The sequence below is a fragment of the Vigna radiata genome, chromosome 8, assembly GCF_000741045.1.
Source record: "Vigna radiata var. radiata cultivar VC1973A chromosome 8, Vradiata_ver6, whole genome shotgun sequence".
In the NCBI taxonomy this organism is placed as follows: Eukaryota; Viridiplantae; Streptophyta; class Magnoliopsida; order Fabales; family Fabaceae; genus Vigna; species Vigna radiata.
The window spans coordinates 4,674,683-4,689,793 of NC_028358.1; the positions used below are offsets into that span (position 1 = coordinate 4,674,683).

General features: G+C 32.7%; 1 protein-coding gene across 1 annotated transcript; it reads left to right on the forward strand.

The window, feature by feature from the left end:
• The first annotated feature begins 8,871 nt into the window (after positions 1–8,871).
• On the forward strand, positions 8,872–12,590 carry LOC106772728 (exocyst complex component SEC15A). Its single transcript, XM_014659296.2, has 2 exons — positions 8,872–9,076; positions 9,974–12,590. Exon 2 carries the CDS (start codon positions 9,988–9,990, stop codon positions 12,355–12,357), a length of 2,370 nt encoding a protein of 789 aa, XP_014514782.1. The 5' UTR covers positions 8,872–9,076; positions 9,974–9,987; the 3' UTR covers positions 12,358–12,590.
• Positions 12,591–15,111: the final 2,521 nt, after the last annotated feature.

The following is a 15,111-nucleotide window of genomic DNA, read 5'->3' on the forward strand; positions in this document are numbered from 1 at the left end:
TCTCTTGGCCTCTTCTTACTCTTAATCTTTTAATATTTCAAAAGGTTGCGCTTATTGTTTTTTAACATGGAATAACTCTAATTTTAAAGAAATGTATGTCACAGATAATTTTACCTCATTACTATTTTAAATTGTTTTCTAAATGTCAATTTTAATAAGTTTTATTATGATTATAAGAATATTATTTATTAATTATTTCAAGTTAATAATTTACATACATAAAGTCTGATTGCTGGCTAAGGTAGATTGTATGTTTGGGAGACCGTTAATACACTCTCCATTACACCAAATAAATAAATAAAATAAAATAAAATTGTAGCTTTAGCTTTGAACTTGAGTTGCGATAATTATTAGAAAGTGAGTTTTTACGCCTAATTCAACCCCGCAAAACCGGCTTGTAAGGTGAGGTTTGCACCTACTTATATATACTTAAATGGCCTCATCTTTAGTCGATGTGGGACTTCCAACACACCCCCCTCACGCGAGGTATATACATCTCGAAGTTAGGCTTAAAGTTCACTTCTAACATGGTATCAGAGCCATGATTGGAGCCCATCCTAGTGATTTCTGTTGTCATTGGGCATATTGTTCCACCCGCTATCGGGCCGCTATCGGACCACCCATTAAAAAGTCTAATCCCACGCTCGAGATGTATATACCTTGGCGTGAGGGGGGTGTGTTGGAAGTCCCACATCGACTAGAGATGAGGCCATTTAAGTGTATATAAGTGGGTGCAAACCCCACCTTACAAGCCGGTTTTGTGGGGTTGAGTTAGGCTTAAAGTCCACTTATAACAATAATGATAATTCTTTCCCGAACACACCCATATCAAGACCTATTGTTATCAAAAGGATAATGATATTCTGACGTATTTTTTTTTTTTTTTTACTTTTTAACTCCATCACATGTCATGTGGTTATTAGAACAGTTAAAAAAATGACATGGAAAGATAAGAATTAGGGATTTCAAGGATTTTGGTTTTTGAAGTTTGTGGTATTTGGATTTGAAATTTCATTTCACATTGCAAGAGAGGGGACTATACGAGAGAGGGTTGTACGATGATGTTCATCGAATTTGCAATCGTTGTTCACCATTCATCGTTCATTTTGCTGTAATCGCCATTTTGAAGTATCATTGAAGGTCGAAACCACCATTGACCGGAGTTTTGTAAGTTTTTGTTGCTCATTTCAGTTTTGTTTTGTTGTTGTTGTTCGGTTATTTTTGACTTGTTTTCAATTTTTTCAATTCTTTCGTTAACATTTTGGGTTGTTTTGTTTTTTGGGTGTTTTTCTGATTTTGGAGTCCTTATTTCGTATATTATAGGTATTGTTGCAATGGAGGAAATTCATGAACAGAGTGAACTTTGTAATGACAGGAAGAAGATATGTAAGGTTATACTATATTTCGAAAAAGTTTTGGCTTTTTTTGTATTTAAATAGAAACGATATTTTTATATGCAGTTTGTTTTTAGATACTCCTGTAACACAAAATTTATAAGTGGTTGGAATCAAAATTTGAGTAGTGAACAAAAGCATTATATTGAGAATACAGTCTTTGGTTGGTTATTAGGGTTGCTAGAGTCTATGGGTGAGTTTTGTTTTGGGGACAAAATTGTTGAATTTAATGAATTCGATGTATGTTTAGGGTTAGGGTTGCCTGTAGTTGGAGAAGTAATAGATTTAAGTAAACTTGGAGTGGAGTTGATATTGTGTGTAGGAACTACTTACTTGATGGAAAGGTTGATGTTAAGATGGTATATGAGTTATTGTTGGAGGAACGTGAAAATTTTCCTCTAGAACATTTATGTAGCTTGTACATATTAGTAGGGATATCAAATTTTTTACTTCCTAATCATAGTGGAATAATTTTCCAATTATTTTTGACATTGTTGTTGAGTTGGAGTGTATGAGTAAGTACAGCTCGGGTAGTTTAGTTTTTGAGTACTTGGTGGAAAGTTTATGTAGTGCTTCAACAATAATGAAGAATGAAAGAGGCAGAACCCACTTTCATGTTATTGGACATCTGATGCTCCCGTATGATCATTGAGTCCTTACTTAAACTCTTTACCAAAAGAGTATGGACAACACTCGTCCAATCATAATCATACAACCTATCAATGTCATCTAATATTACACATGACATGTTACTAACTGCCTTGGATTTCCTAGGAAAATAAAATAGAATAAAACAAACTAAAATATACAAACGACATATACAATCAACATCGTTCTTATTATTTCTTATTATGAATTTTATCCTATTTACAACGTCTTTTAGAGTTAATGACTTATAACTAAACTATTGGCCAATAACACCACAAACATTGTCATCAAATTTAACCTCTAAACCCCTCACACCCAATCCTAAACCCATGCAAACATCTGTCATAGTAAATGATACCATTCTTTGCTTCAGAAGGAAGGATTCATTATGCCCAACCCACCGACTGAACATTTCCTTCAACAATGGTGTGCATATGTCAATCAACCTATGCATATAAAGACACCACTTGAACAGAGTCTGACCAATACGCGATGGTCATTGTCCCTTAATACACCATTTATCTGAGTTATAGGTTTGGTGTCACATCATGGTCGCAAACGAAACTACTAAAAATTTTAAACAAAATCAACTATTAAAAAGCATTATTAAAAGAAAGCCATAAATGTTCAATATGACACAATTACTTACATTGTTTTCACCTTCTTGTCCAATGAAATATATTGTTGTTAAACGAAACATTGTACAAAAGATATGTCAAAATAACCAAACAACAACTCCAAAATGATTGTGCATGTCAAAAAATTGAAATTTTACACGAAAAAAAAACCAAAAATGATAAAAAAATGAAAAAATTGAAAACAAGTCAAAATCGAACAACAACAACAAAGAAAAATCGAAACATACGGCGGAAATTACAAAACCCACGTCAATGGTGGTTTGGTCTTTCAACGATGCTTCGAAACGACAGTTGTTGTAACATCCCATTTAATAGAGTAAATCTACTAAATAAAATATTATAGATTTGATAGAACATAGCAAATAGACAAAAAAAACATGTAGTTTATCTTTACAATTATCCAAAGTAATAACTATATCAATAAAAACACATATTTGTAGAACCTTCTAAACACAGAGTATTTTAAAAGATGTAAACTGTTATACAAAACGTCTAATTACTTATATATCTACATCTATTAATGACGAACTGACACCTAGAACATCCTCTGCTTACACCAAATGGAGATCATTGCCAAAAAGATTATAATACAAAGAGACATACAATAAAAAAAGTTAAATTTGTTAAGAACAATCAAAAGAGAGTTAGAGCTATGTGTAAAAAGAAATGTGATTTTTTAATTATGACTAGCAAGGTAGGAGGCAACCATAACTTTAGGGTCAAGACACTTGTTGGGCGTCACAAATGTGGAAGGGTTTTGGTAACAAAAATGCAAGTGTACAGTGGATTGCACGAATATTAGTTAACAAATTTATAGATGTGGGGAACATGACATTGAACCAAATAATTGATGAAATTAAGAAGACACATAATGTTGGCATAACACCTTGGAAGACTGGAAAAACAAAAGAACTTTTAATGGATTGTTTGATGGGATGGACAATGATAATATGCTCGTCTATATGACTATGTTGCTAAATTGGTTAGAGTTAAGACTGAAACATTCAAGATGAAGGTCTATCAACCCCAACCGACTTTAACACCAAAGTTTGAGTCTTTTTACATGTATTTAAAGGGTTGTAAGGAGAGCTTCTTGGGTGGTTGTAGATACTTAATTGATGTTGACTGTAACATCCCAAAAATATAAGTATATCTATATCATGTGGAATGCAACATATTATAATAATAGAAAGCAGTTAGGAGTAGTAGCAGATGAAGTGTATATAATACAATCATCCAAAATATGGTGTAAGCTCTACTTATAGCATAGAGTCTTTCAAAATGAAATAAAAGAAAAGGAACTAAGCTGTATACNTAAAACTAACAGCCTAAACTACTCAGCCGCAGTGTCAGGGACTTCAANAGCATCAGCTACGTCTAAGACTTGCTCCAGAGGGTCTCTGAAATCTCTGCTCACATCCAAATAGGATGATCATTGCAAAAGAAAACAAACACAAGCAAAAACAAACAACACACATGCAAGGGTAAGCTAGAATTCAATTGAAAACAAGTCAATGACAGTTAAACATAGCAAAATAGACATACAAGCAATTACAATCACAGAGGAACAGTTTTAGTAAATTATAAGTTGTGGTTTTATTAGGTAGTGTTAGTTTTAGACTCGTCCGGACCCGGAATGAATATCGAGCTATGGCGGGTCATGCACTTGTGGTGGCCTCTACTGCTTTGCAAAGCCATTGCCAATGGGTTTCACCCTACCACACACAAGGTTATCCGTTATCACTCACCTTGGCCCATATACAATGGAGACAACCAAGACTAGGACCCCTACTGCTCTTCACCACATGAACTAATCTTCTCTAAGTGAGATTGAATAGTCATTAGAGCTTTAAGGGCAACCCCCAAGACTGAGCTACCTATATTCATTCNAGAAACTTAACTTGAATNACTCATTCTTGGCCCATATAAAATGGAGACACCCAAGATTGAGCTTCATATATTCATTCTCATAACTTAATTTGATCTCACCTAGAGATGTATTTAACTCTTTGATTCACACTTCATACCATACCATTCTTCACTCACTTTGATTCTTAAGTTTTTATAAGTTTTTGTGTTAACTTAGTTTAATTTGATACACAGTCATTTTGGGGTTAGATTGATTCAATTCCATACAAATCCTACATAATTAACTCATACAATACAAAAAAAGAATTATACAATGCTAGAAATAAGTCATACATTACATATTTTCACATAAACATCATTTATTAATACCACTTTCTTTATCAACTATAATTACCTATACTTAAGTAATTCAAATGGTTCCGAAACCATCACCAACGGTTCCGGAAGGGTCTAAAACCCCCAAAACGACCTAAAGAACGTCCAAAACGGACGTCCGGAACCCCCCAAACTATCAAAAACAAAAGCACCCGCAGAGAACTGCGCCCAACGCCATTTAGTGGCGCCCAGCGTGACTTTTCCTGCTGGAAACAGCAGGAAATGGCGCCCAGCGCCAGTTTTGTGGCGCCCAGCGTGACTTTCTGCTGGAAACAGCAGGAATTGGCGCCCAGCGCCAGTTTTGTGGCGCCCAGCGTGAATTATGCAGATTTTTCTGCATAATTGAGCAACTCTACCCCCTAAGTTTTGTTTTAAGCCTTTTGGTGAACTTTGGACACTCCTAACTCGAAATACAAGTTGAATCTAACTTGTTTGAAGTCTCACACACCATCCTAACTCAAAACTCTAAGAGATATGCAAGGAAATTAGATCTAAAATACTCATTTAATCCCCCTAGGAGCTCAATCTGAATTCTACTACTTGGAAACCATTTTAGACCATTTTTACACTTCCTATAAGTCACAATTGACTTAACTAAGCTGTCTTAATTACCTATTTCAAAGCTAGACCCCTATTTTGCAATTTCACTACCCAAGTTCCTTATTTTCAACTCAAACGCTGAAATCAACTTAGCCATTTTACTTACAACCTGTAAAACTNAATTCTTATCTTTAAACCATAACTGCACAATATAATCTAGTCTTACAATTCACAATTTATCCATTACCAATTCACATCAAGCACAAACCATAGATATTATTTTCAGCACATGCATTCCAAACAAGNATTATACAATTTTAATGAAAAACAGTAACCTAATTTGTTACAAATCCTTAACATGCAATACCTCAAAAACTCCTAAAACAATTCTACGAAACATACCCACAAGCTTCAAACAGAATTTGAGATTTAGCTTCCCTTACCTGGCTTTGCACAAAACAACTCAAAGCTTGCTACCAAGGTTCCCCAATTTTTTCAGAATTCTGCCCCAACCCTAAGGATCACAAATTTGTGATCAAAACAGAATTGAAAGTGNGATTTTAGCTAGAAATTGAAGAGGGAATGGTCAAGAACACATGCAATTGGTAAATTGCATGCTCCAAGACTTGAATCAGTAAAGAAAAGCGGAACTGGCTTACCTCTTCTCCAGAATCAGAATTGAGAATGGAATTTGATGAAACTTGGGAGAGTCTTGGCTTCCAAGTGGGTTAAGCAGCTACGAGAGGTAAGTGGAGTGGATTAGTGTGGAGATGGGAGAGATGTGAACCTGGGAGAAGGAAGAACAGCAGAGAAATTGAAGAGGAGTATGGTTTGGAGACAATTTTAAAAGGAAGGTTTATGTAAGAAAAGGGTTCTTCACATTGACAATTGTCATCTAAAAACATCCTATGGTGGTCAATTATTAGTGGCAGTGGATATAGACCTTAATGACCAATATTTTTCACTAGTTTTTGCTATTGTTTAAAACAAATGCAAAGTTTGTTGTTGATTTAACTAACCAAACCAGTAGTTCTTACTTTTTGGATTTGGTTGACATACCTTGTAGACATATTATGGTTATAATTCATTATAAATTAGAGAACCTTGAAGATTATGCTCATCCATATTACAAGAAACATGCATATGAAAGTTGTTGTGGATCTTAAATTATCCCAATCAGTGGACATCAATTGTCGTCTAAAAGTAATTGTTCATAATACTTCCACCTATTTATAAAAAATCACCTGAGGGCTTAAGAAACTAAGAAGAAGGAAAGTCGATAAATATATCATTCATTCAAAATTATCATAGAAAAATATTATTATGAAGTGTAGCAACTATAATCAATATGGACATAATATTAGAAGTTGTAGAAAGGGGATGAAAACCAAAAAAGTACAACTGCAACTTACATCATTTTCAATATTTGTTATTCATACCATTTTGTGCATATACATTACACTCATAACCATTCCTCAAATACAACCATGCACCTGTTCTCCAAAATAATTAGCTAAAACTGCAGAACATGTTGTTAATATGCTAGGAAATGTAAATTGATTAGGCTTAATCTCTTCTTCATGCATATAACAAAAAAACTCAATTGACTTATGGCCATTTCCATTTTGAGCATAACCAGTAACCATGGTAGTTCATGGCACATGATTTCACTTGTCAAAGGCCAAATCCTTGAAGAGAATCTCGACTTCCGAAACATGCATACATTTTCCATTCTTCACAACATAGTTTTACATGTTCTACCTTCTACATTAGTATGTTCCATTAAATAACATTGTATATTAAGAAATTAGAACAAATAAATCTAAGTCTTGAAACACTAATCCAATTGACATAAAATTATAAATAAATTCATTTTTTTTTTTACTTTTACCAAAGATTTAAAATAGCGGACTGTCTCTGGAAGTTTTATATTAAAGGGATCATTGCGTTAGCTATATTGATTCTACACCAATAAATAAAACATAAATATATAACAAGATTATTACCATGTTATCGATCTTTCCAATTGATCGGAAACTCTAACACTCAATATTACCCATTTATTTTTATAGCACTATAAGAGAATCAATTCAAATTAAACATTTTATATAACAAAAGAAAAACTTGAATAAAATAAAATATTCTATAATGAATAATTTTACAATGTTACATATATCTAAAAAACATGTTTTATAAATTGAAATGGAGTTGAAAAAAAAAAGTATTTGACTATTTTTTAAATAACATTTTTTTAATTTGGTATTTTTTAAAATTAACTATTTTTTTTCCAATCAAATTAACATTTTTCTTTTTCTTCAAGGCACCCTCACCTGTTAAAGTTTTGCATCTTGGAAAGTTGTATAACCTGTTGTTAGTACACTAAAATAATGAATTTTACTTATCACTTATTGATAAAGTAAAAAAGATATATACTTTGCATACAATATTTTTTACTTGATATTATTTTATTTTTATGTTTTTTTAAATATAAAAATTATTTTTTTATGAATATTTTATTTTTATATTGAATATTAAATAAATGTAAAAGTATGTTATTTTATCATTAAAATATATTAAAAAATAAAAAAATGACCCAATTGAATTTGGAATATATTGGAAATCATTATCACCAAAGATGATTATGTAAACTATGTCTTTAAGTTTAATTTGCAAGACACAATGCAAATTGAGTTGTGTAAACTTAAAGGAAAAACAATTAGCCAACAATAAGTTTGTTACCTGCTTTTTATTGTATGAACATTGCTTCATATTTTTCCAATGTTCAAGTTTCTTTACTTTGGTCTTTCATTATTTTTTGAACCAATTTAGTTCATTAATCATAAGTATTTAATTTAAAAGTGATTCGATGTACTTTTAAAATTGAATAAATTTATGGATGATTGAAAATTAAAGGATCACAATTACCTAAATAAATCAGGATCAATAATAACTAAAAATTAAGGAAGTAAAATTGTGAAGAAAAAAAAAGTTAGGTATCAAAGTTACAGATTTTATAGAATATACAATAAAAACTATAATTGAAACAACATTAAATTAAATTAAATATGGTATTCCTAGAGCTAAGAGAAAATTAAAAGATATTCCTAAATTCAAAAAGTTAATTTTTTTTGTTTAAATTTAAGTCATATAGATAAAATTAATTTTAGTTTTAAATATAATGATAAAATACCATAATTTTCAAATTTTTTAAAATCATATACCTTAGCTTTAAAAGCCTACATCCCATAACCCTAATCCTAATTAAGCAACCCATTTGAATCACAAAATTAAACAGGTGGAGACAAGATTGTTTTGCTTACTATTTTTACAGGGGTGATATCGTAAAATTACCTGTTATTGTCAACTTTTTTGGTACTTTTTTTTTTTTTTAATAATTTTAAGACATTTTATTTGATAAAGAAAAAAGTGCCGGCGAATTTGATTCACGGCGAGTGTAGCCAAAGCGGTGAAGTGGTGTCACCACGCTGGCTCTGCTTCACTGCTACCTGGGAATTGTCGTCCCCTTTTCAACACAAACAAAATACTCTCTTACTTCCATTTTTTTGCTTCACATTCCTAAGCTAACAGCCACCCTTTTCGTAGCTTGACCAGGTACGGTCTTTTCCTTGCTTACTTTGATTCTCTTTCTACTTTACTTGCATCTTTTTTTTTTTTTTTTTTTTTCCATTTGGGTCTTCAAATCTATTCACAAATCATGTTTTTTTAGTCTTTTCTTTCTAAAAATGTTACCTTTAAGTTCCCTTTGTGCTGTTGTTAATCTGTTCTTCTAGCTTTTTTCTGGGTTTTGTTTATTTTGGATTTTTTTTTATGGCATTTGTTTCTTCTGCACTGGCTGTTATGAAGTATAATTGGAAGCACAGTAACCTGCGCTCTGGTGAATTACTGATGTCTGCTATTTTCTTGATTTTTGTGTTTTATGTTTTGTAAACGTAAAATAATTTATTTGTTTGTTTGTTTATTGATCTCCGGATTAATTGGTTTATGCTTTCTAGCTTGATTTAGGGTGTGTTTGATTTTTCTTTCCAAAATTGTTTAGTTTTTGAAATACAACTGAACTAGGTTGCTCAGACAGCTGGCTGAGGATGGTGCAAGGCATAGGGAGGGTGGAGAATTGAGTGAGTGGTTGAGCAAAATGAAAACATCTCACTTGTAAACAATTCTCAAAACTTTCTAGATTTTGGATGAGAAATTGATTACTGGCTGAGTGGTATGAAATATTACTCTAGCAAACAGTTTTAAAACTAAAATGTGAAAGAGAATCAAACAAACCCTAATTGTTTTCTTTTTTTTTCCTCAACGTTGTACAAAGTAAACCTGCAAAGTGAATTACTTGTCTCAGTGGTGTGTGACTGACGGCTATTGTTATTGATTGTTTATATTTGATAAGTTATATGAGTTTTGTTGTAGGAAAAGTTGTGAATTTCTGGAATAGTTATAAGCTTGGTATTTCTTTGGTTTCTATTGAGAGTTGTGTTGTCAAAATTCCAGGGATTCATGTTATCATGGATGTGAAAACAAAGAGGAGAGGTGTTATTGAGAATGGCAATGGAGGGGAGGACAAGGTTATGGCGAATTTGATTGCAAATGGAGATGATGTTGGTCCCCTTGTTAGGCTCTCTTTCGAAATGGGGCGGCCTGAGGGGCTTCTTCACCAACTGACATATGTGGTTAAGCAAAAGGAAGCAGAAATTGAGGAGATGTGCAAGACCCACTATGATGAATTCATCCTTGCAGTTGATGAGCTTCGTGGTGTGTTAGTTGATGCCGAGAAGCTGAAAAGTGAGCTCCAAAGTGACAATTTTAAGTTGCAGCAGGTTGGCAGCACCCTTCTTGCCAAGCTTGAAGGGCTTCTTGAGTTGTATTCTATTAGGAAAAATATCACTGAAGCTATAGAAGTGTCGAAGAGCTGTATACAGGTGCTGGAGCTTTGTGTAAAGTGTAACAGCCATATTTCAGAAGGTCAGTTTTATTCTGCATTGAAAACTTTGGATTTAATTGAGAAAAGTTGCACACAGAATATTCCTGCAAAAACTCTCAAAGAGGTCATAGAGAAGAGAATTCCTGTTATAAAGTTGCACATTGAGAAGAAAATGTGTATCCAAGTTAATGAGTGGATGGTTGATATAAGGAGTTCTGCTAAAAATATTGGGGAAACAGCAATTGGTCTTGCTGTGACAGTTCGTCAAAAGGACCAGGAAATGCTAGAACAACAGAGGAAGGTTGAGGAGCAAAGTATTTCAGGACTAGGGGATCTAGGTTATTCTTTAGATGCTGAAGAAGTTGAAGAAGATTCAGTTTTACAGTTTGATCTTACACCACTTTATCGCGCATATCATATTCATGATTGCTTGGGTATCCTAAACAAGTTTCGTGAATATTACTATACTAATAGGTTGTTACAATTGAATTCAGACCTTGAGATAACTTCAGCACAGCCTTTTGTTGAATCATACCAGACATATTTTGCTCAAATTGCTGGATTCTTTATAGTGGAGGATAGAGTCCTTAGAACGACTGGGGGCCTCCTTGAAGCTGATCAGGCTGAAACAATGTGGCAGACTGCTGTAGCTAAAATGACTTCACTGTTGGAGGAGCAGTTTTCTTGTATGGAATCCGCCCCTCATCTTCTCCTGGTGAAGGATTATGTCACTCTGTTTGGGTCTACTCTTAGACATTATGGATATGAAATAAGCACATTTCTTGATGTTCTTGATAGCAGTTGTGACAAATACCACATGCTTCTTTTGGAAGAATGCCGGCAACAAACTGTGGATGTCTTTGGTAATGATCCATATGACCAAATGGAGATAAAGAAGGAAACTGACTATGAGAATATTGTGCTGTCATTTAATCTTCAAACATCTGATATCATGCCTGAATTTCCATACATTGCACCATTCTCCTCCATGGTACCTGATACTTGTCGCATTGTGAGATCATTCATCAAAGGTTCTGTTGATTTCTTATCTTATGGCATACAAGTGAATTTCTTTGAAGTTGTGAAAAAGTATTTGGACAAGTTCCTGATTGATGTACTAAATGTAACATTACTTGAGAAAATCAACAGTGGCAATATCACTGTACCTCAACTCATGCAGATTGCTGCAAACATAACTGTTCTTGAAAGAGCCTGTGATTTTTTCCTTCGACATGCTGCCCAACTGTGTGGCATCCCAGTACGATCAGTTGGAAGGCCTCAAGCTACTTTAACTGCAAAGGTGGTCTTGAAGACATCCAGGGAGGCAGCTTTCATTGCCCTACAGAGTCTGGTGAACACAAAGATAAGCGAGTTTATGAATCTTTCTGATAGTGTTAATTGGACTCCCGAGGAGACAAATGAGAATGGAAATGACTACATACATGAAGTGATCATTTACCTTGACTCTTTCATGTCCCCAGCACAACAAATTCTACCCTTGGATTCTGTGTACAGAGTTGGGAGTGGTGCTTTTGAGCACATCTCAAATTCAATAGTGGCAGCTTTCTCTAGTGATAGTGTTAAAAGATTTAATGTAAATGCAGTTATAAATATTGAATATGATCTTCAGATCATAGAAAATTTTGCAGAGGAGAGGTTCTATTCTGCTGGTTTGGGAGAAATGTACAATGAAGTTAGTTTTAAGAACTGCTTGGTAGAAGCACGTCAATTAGTCAATCTTTTGCTAAGTAGTCAACCAGAGAGCTTCCTGAATCCTGATATATGGGAGAAAAACTATTATGCACTTGAAATTAAGAAGGTGGCTGCCATCCTTGATAAGTTCAAGGATTCTCCAGATGGGATCTTTGGAAGCCTTGCTAATAAAAATGCAAAGCAAAGTGCTAGGAAGAAATCAATGGACGTTCTCAAAAAGCGACTTAAGGATTTCAGTTAATAAGATTTGAAAACATTCATGAGGAAGTGGACTATAGTTGAAGTATTTTTCTTGTTTCTTGTGGATGCTTTAACTTCATAATGAACATGTTTTCTATATTGTTCTGATTTGTTTGTGCATCATTTGAATTAATTTGTCATGAAATGTTGTTTATCAAATGTTTATTACTGCTTGGATGAAGCACTTTTGGAGTTATCAAGTAAATTTGCTGGAATCAGAGTCAAACTTTAGTATTTATTTGATCTTATTTATGAGGATTTGCTGCTAATAATGACCATGATTTGGTCCCAAAATAAGAGGATATTTGTCTAATATAACAAATTCAACATTGTTAGTTGTTTTCTTTTCTATTTACTAATTCTCAAGCATTAGGATATTTACATTCTGGGATATTTAAAATGATTCAATCAGAAATAGTAAAGATCAGTGCATTTTTTTTCTCCCTTATTTATTTTCATGTTAGTATAAAATGCCCTAGGGCTCCATCATAATTTCAAAGCTATAGTTTAAAGCTATATATGAATTTGTGCATTATTAGTGCCCTAGGTCAACTGAGAATGTATTATTAGTGCATTATATGAATCTATATCACCCAATTCTTAATTGAATATTCAAGTCTCTTTGACTAAGAGGTTACTCCATTAATATTCCTTCCTAGGTTTCCATATGGGTTTGAGCCTACTGCTCAATGTGACATAATTATATCATTTCTTAATTAATCTAAACATTGTAATGTTAAGTTTATGACTTTATCCTTAATGGTGGGTTAAAAGAGAATAATGTGTATACAACATTATTGCATGGGTTAAAGGGGATGATAGGTTATAAACTATCATCGATTTTGATCCTCAAATAATATTGAAAGAGTAGGAAGGTTTGAACCACTGTTTCATCACCGATGTTTTGGTTCAAAGTTTGTTACATTAATAAGCTTTCTAAACTTCTGATAGGTATTGTTCTTCTGTGAATTTTGTGCGAGCATTCACACTTTTGTAGTTAAAAAATATATATGTTTTCACTTTAATAAGTTTAAAAAAATAGTATTTATGAATTATTCTTAATCTTAATTTTCAAACAATTTTTGTTGTCTGTTATAACATAAGCATCACTTAATTTTTAGAATTTGCCATATAATATATTGTACAAGGGTTTTGGATCAGGATTTTAAAAGTGTTTTATATTAAAGTCTTATGAAATTTAAATATTGTATATAATATTGTAATTTTTTTTTCTTTTAAATCATGATTGGCTTAGGAAGTAGAAGAGCTCATAAAACGGATTATTAAAGTATCATTAAAGTATTTTTAGTAGTGTAAGATTAATTAGATTTGTTGCATACATTATTTTTATTTTATATTTATTCTTTATATTTATTTAGTTTGCTATTATTTTTATTTGTATTTTGGATTTAGTTCATATTTCTTTTATTATAAATAAAAGACTTAATAGGTATATTCAATACAAGAGAGATTAATCTCATACATAACTTTTCACTATATTTAATATATTATCTAGAGTCTAACAATCTTTCGAGGAAAAAAAATTGTGATTGTCTTTGCCATTATACTCGCCATCGGCACTATCGTCTATTGTTGTCACTACTTGAGTTTTAGTTTCAATCAAAGATCACACGATTTTGATCATGTTGGTCATGCAATTACTGTGTCGTCAACAATGTCTTCATCAGAGCTCCTACTCACTTTTAGTGTCTTTTGAAGTTAAGGATCTGCTCTCTTTTTCTGTCGTGCATGGTGACATGTCTCTTCTCCTCTTAGGCAACAATTTAGAGGGTTGAGGTCGCTCTTTTTCCTCTTTCAGATTCGTCGTGCGTGGTTGCACGCTTCGTCTCCTCTCAAACAGCTATTCAGAGCATCAATGTTGTTTTAACAAGCTTGATGCATATGATTTATATACACTAGCTTGAGGGGGAGTGTTAGATACATTATCATTATCTTTTCTTTATCTTTATCTTTAGTTAGTATATTATTATTTCTTATTTGAATTTTGGGTTTAGTCCATATTTATTTTATTATAAATAGATAACCCTATGTTTATATTCAACACAAGAGAAATTAGTCTCATACATAGTTTTTCACTGTATTCAACAAGATTAAATGTTGTTTTGAAAACTTCTTGATGATGTTTATCTGAATAGCTTTTTGTTATCTTTATTTTATATAAAAAAAGATATTTACTTTTTGAAATATATTTTTCTTTTTGTCTTATCTATAAGTAGATTTTTTTTTCTTTTTCTAATTGTTTTTGTGCTTTCTTGTTATTATTGTACAAATTGTTGGATAAACAGAAGAAAGTATAAAAGAACCAAGTGAAGACAACCACCAATTTAAGATTGGTGTTTCATCTTTTTAATTCCAATACATTGACATAAATACTAATTTAAATTTAAACACATTTTTTTTCATATTTTAAATTTTGTAAGGGATGATCGTTCGGTCAATCATAAATCAGACGGTCAACCATTACTCGAATCATCTGATGAGCTATTACCGAGACTGGTCAGTCATGAGTCAGCATGATTACTTTAATGCTGATCAAATTAGAGGTAAAGTGTAATTATCCTCATCGTTGATGTATAACCAGCACAACCGAGTCTTCAAGATTGTCCACCTTATGGACAAGAAGTCGAAGTCCATGCTGCCTATCACCTTCACAAATGAAGACTTCAAAGCCCCTGGCCTTGATTTCGATGACCACATGGTCATCACGATTGAGATAGCCCAACACTTGGAAAAC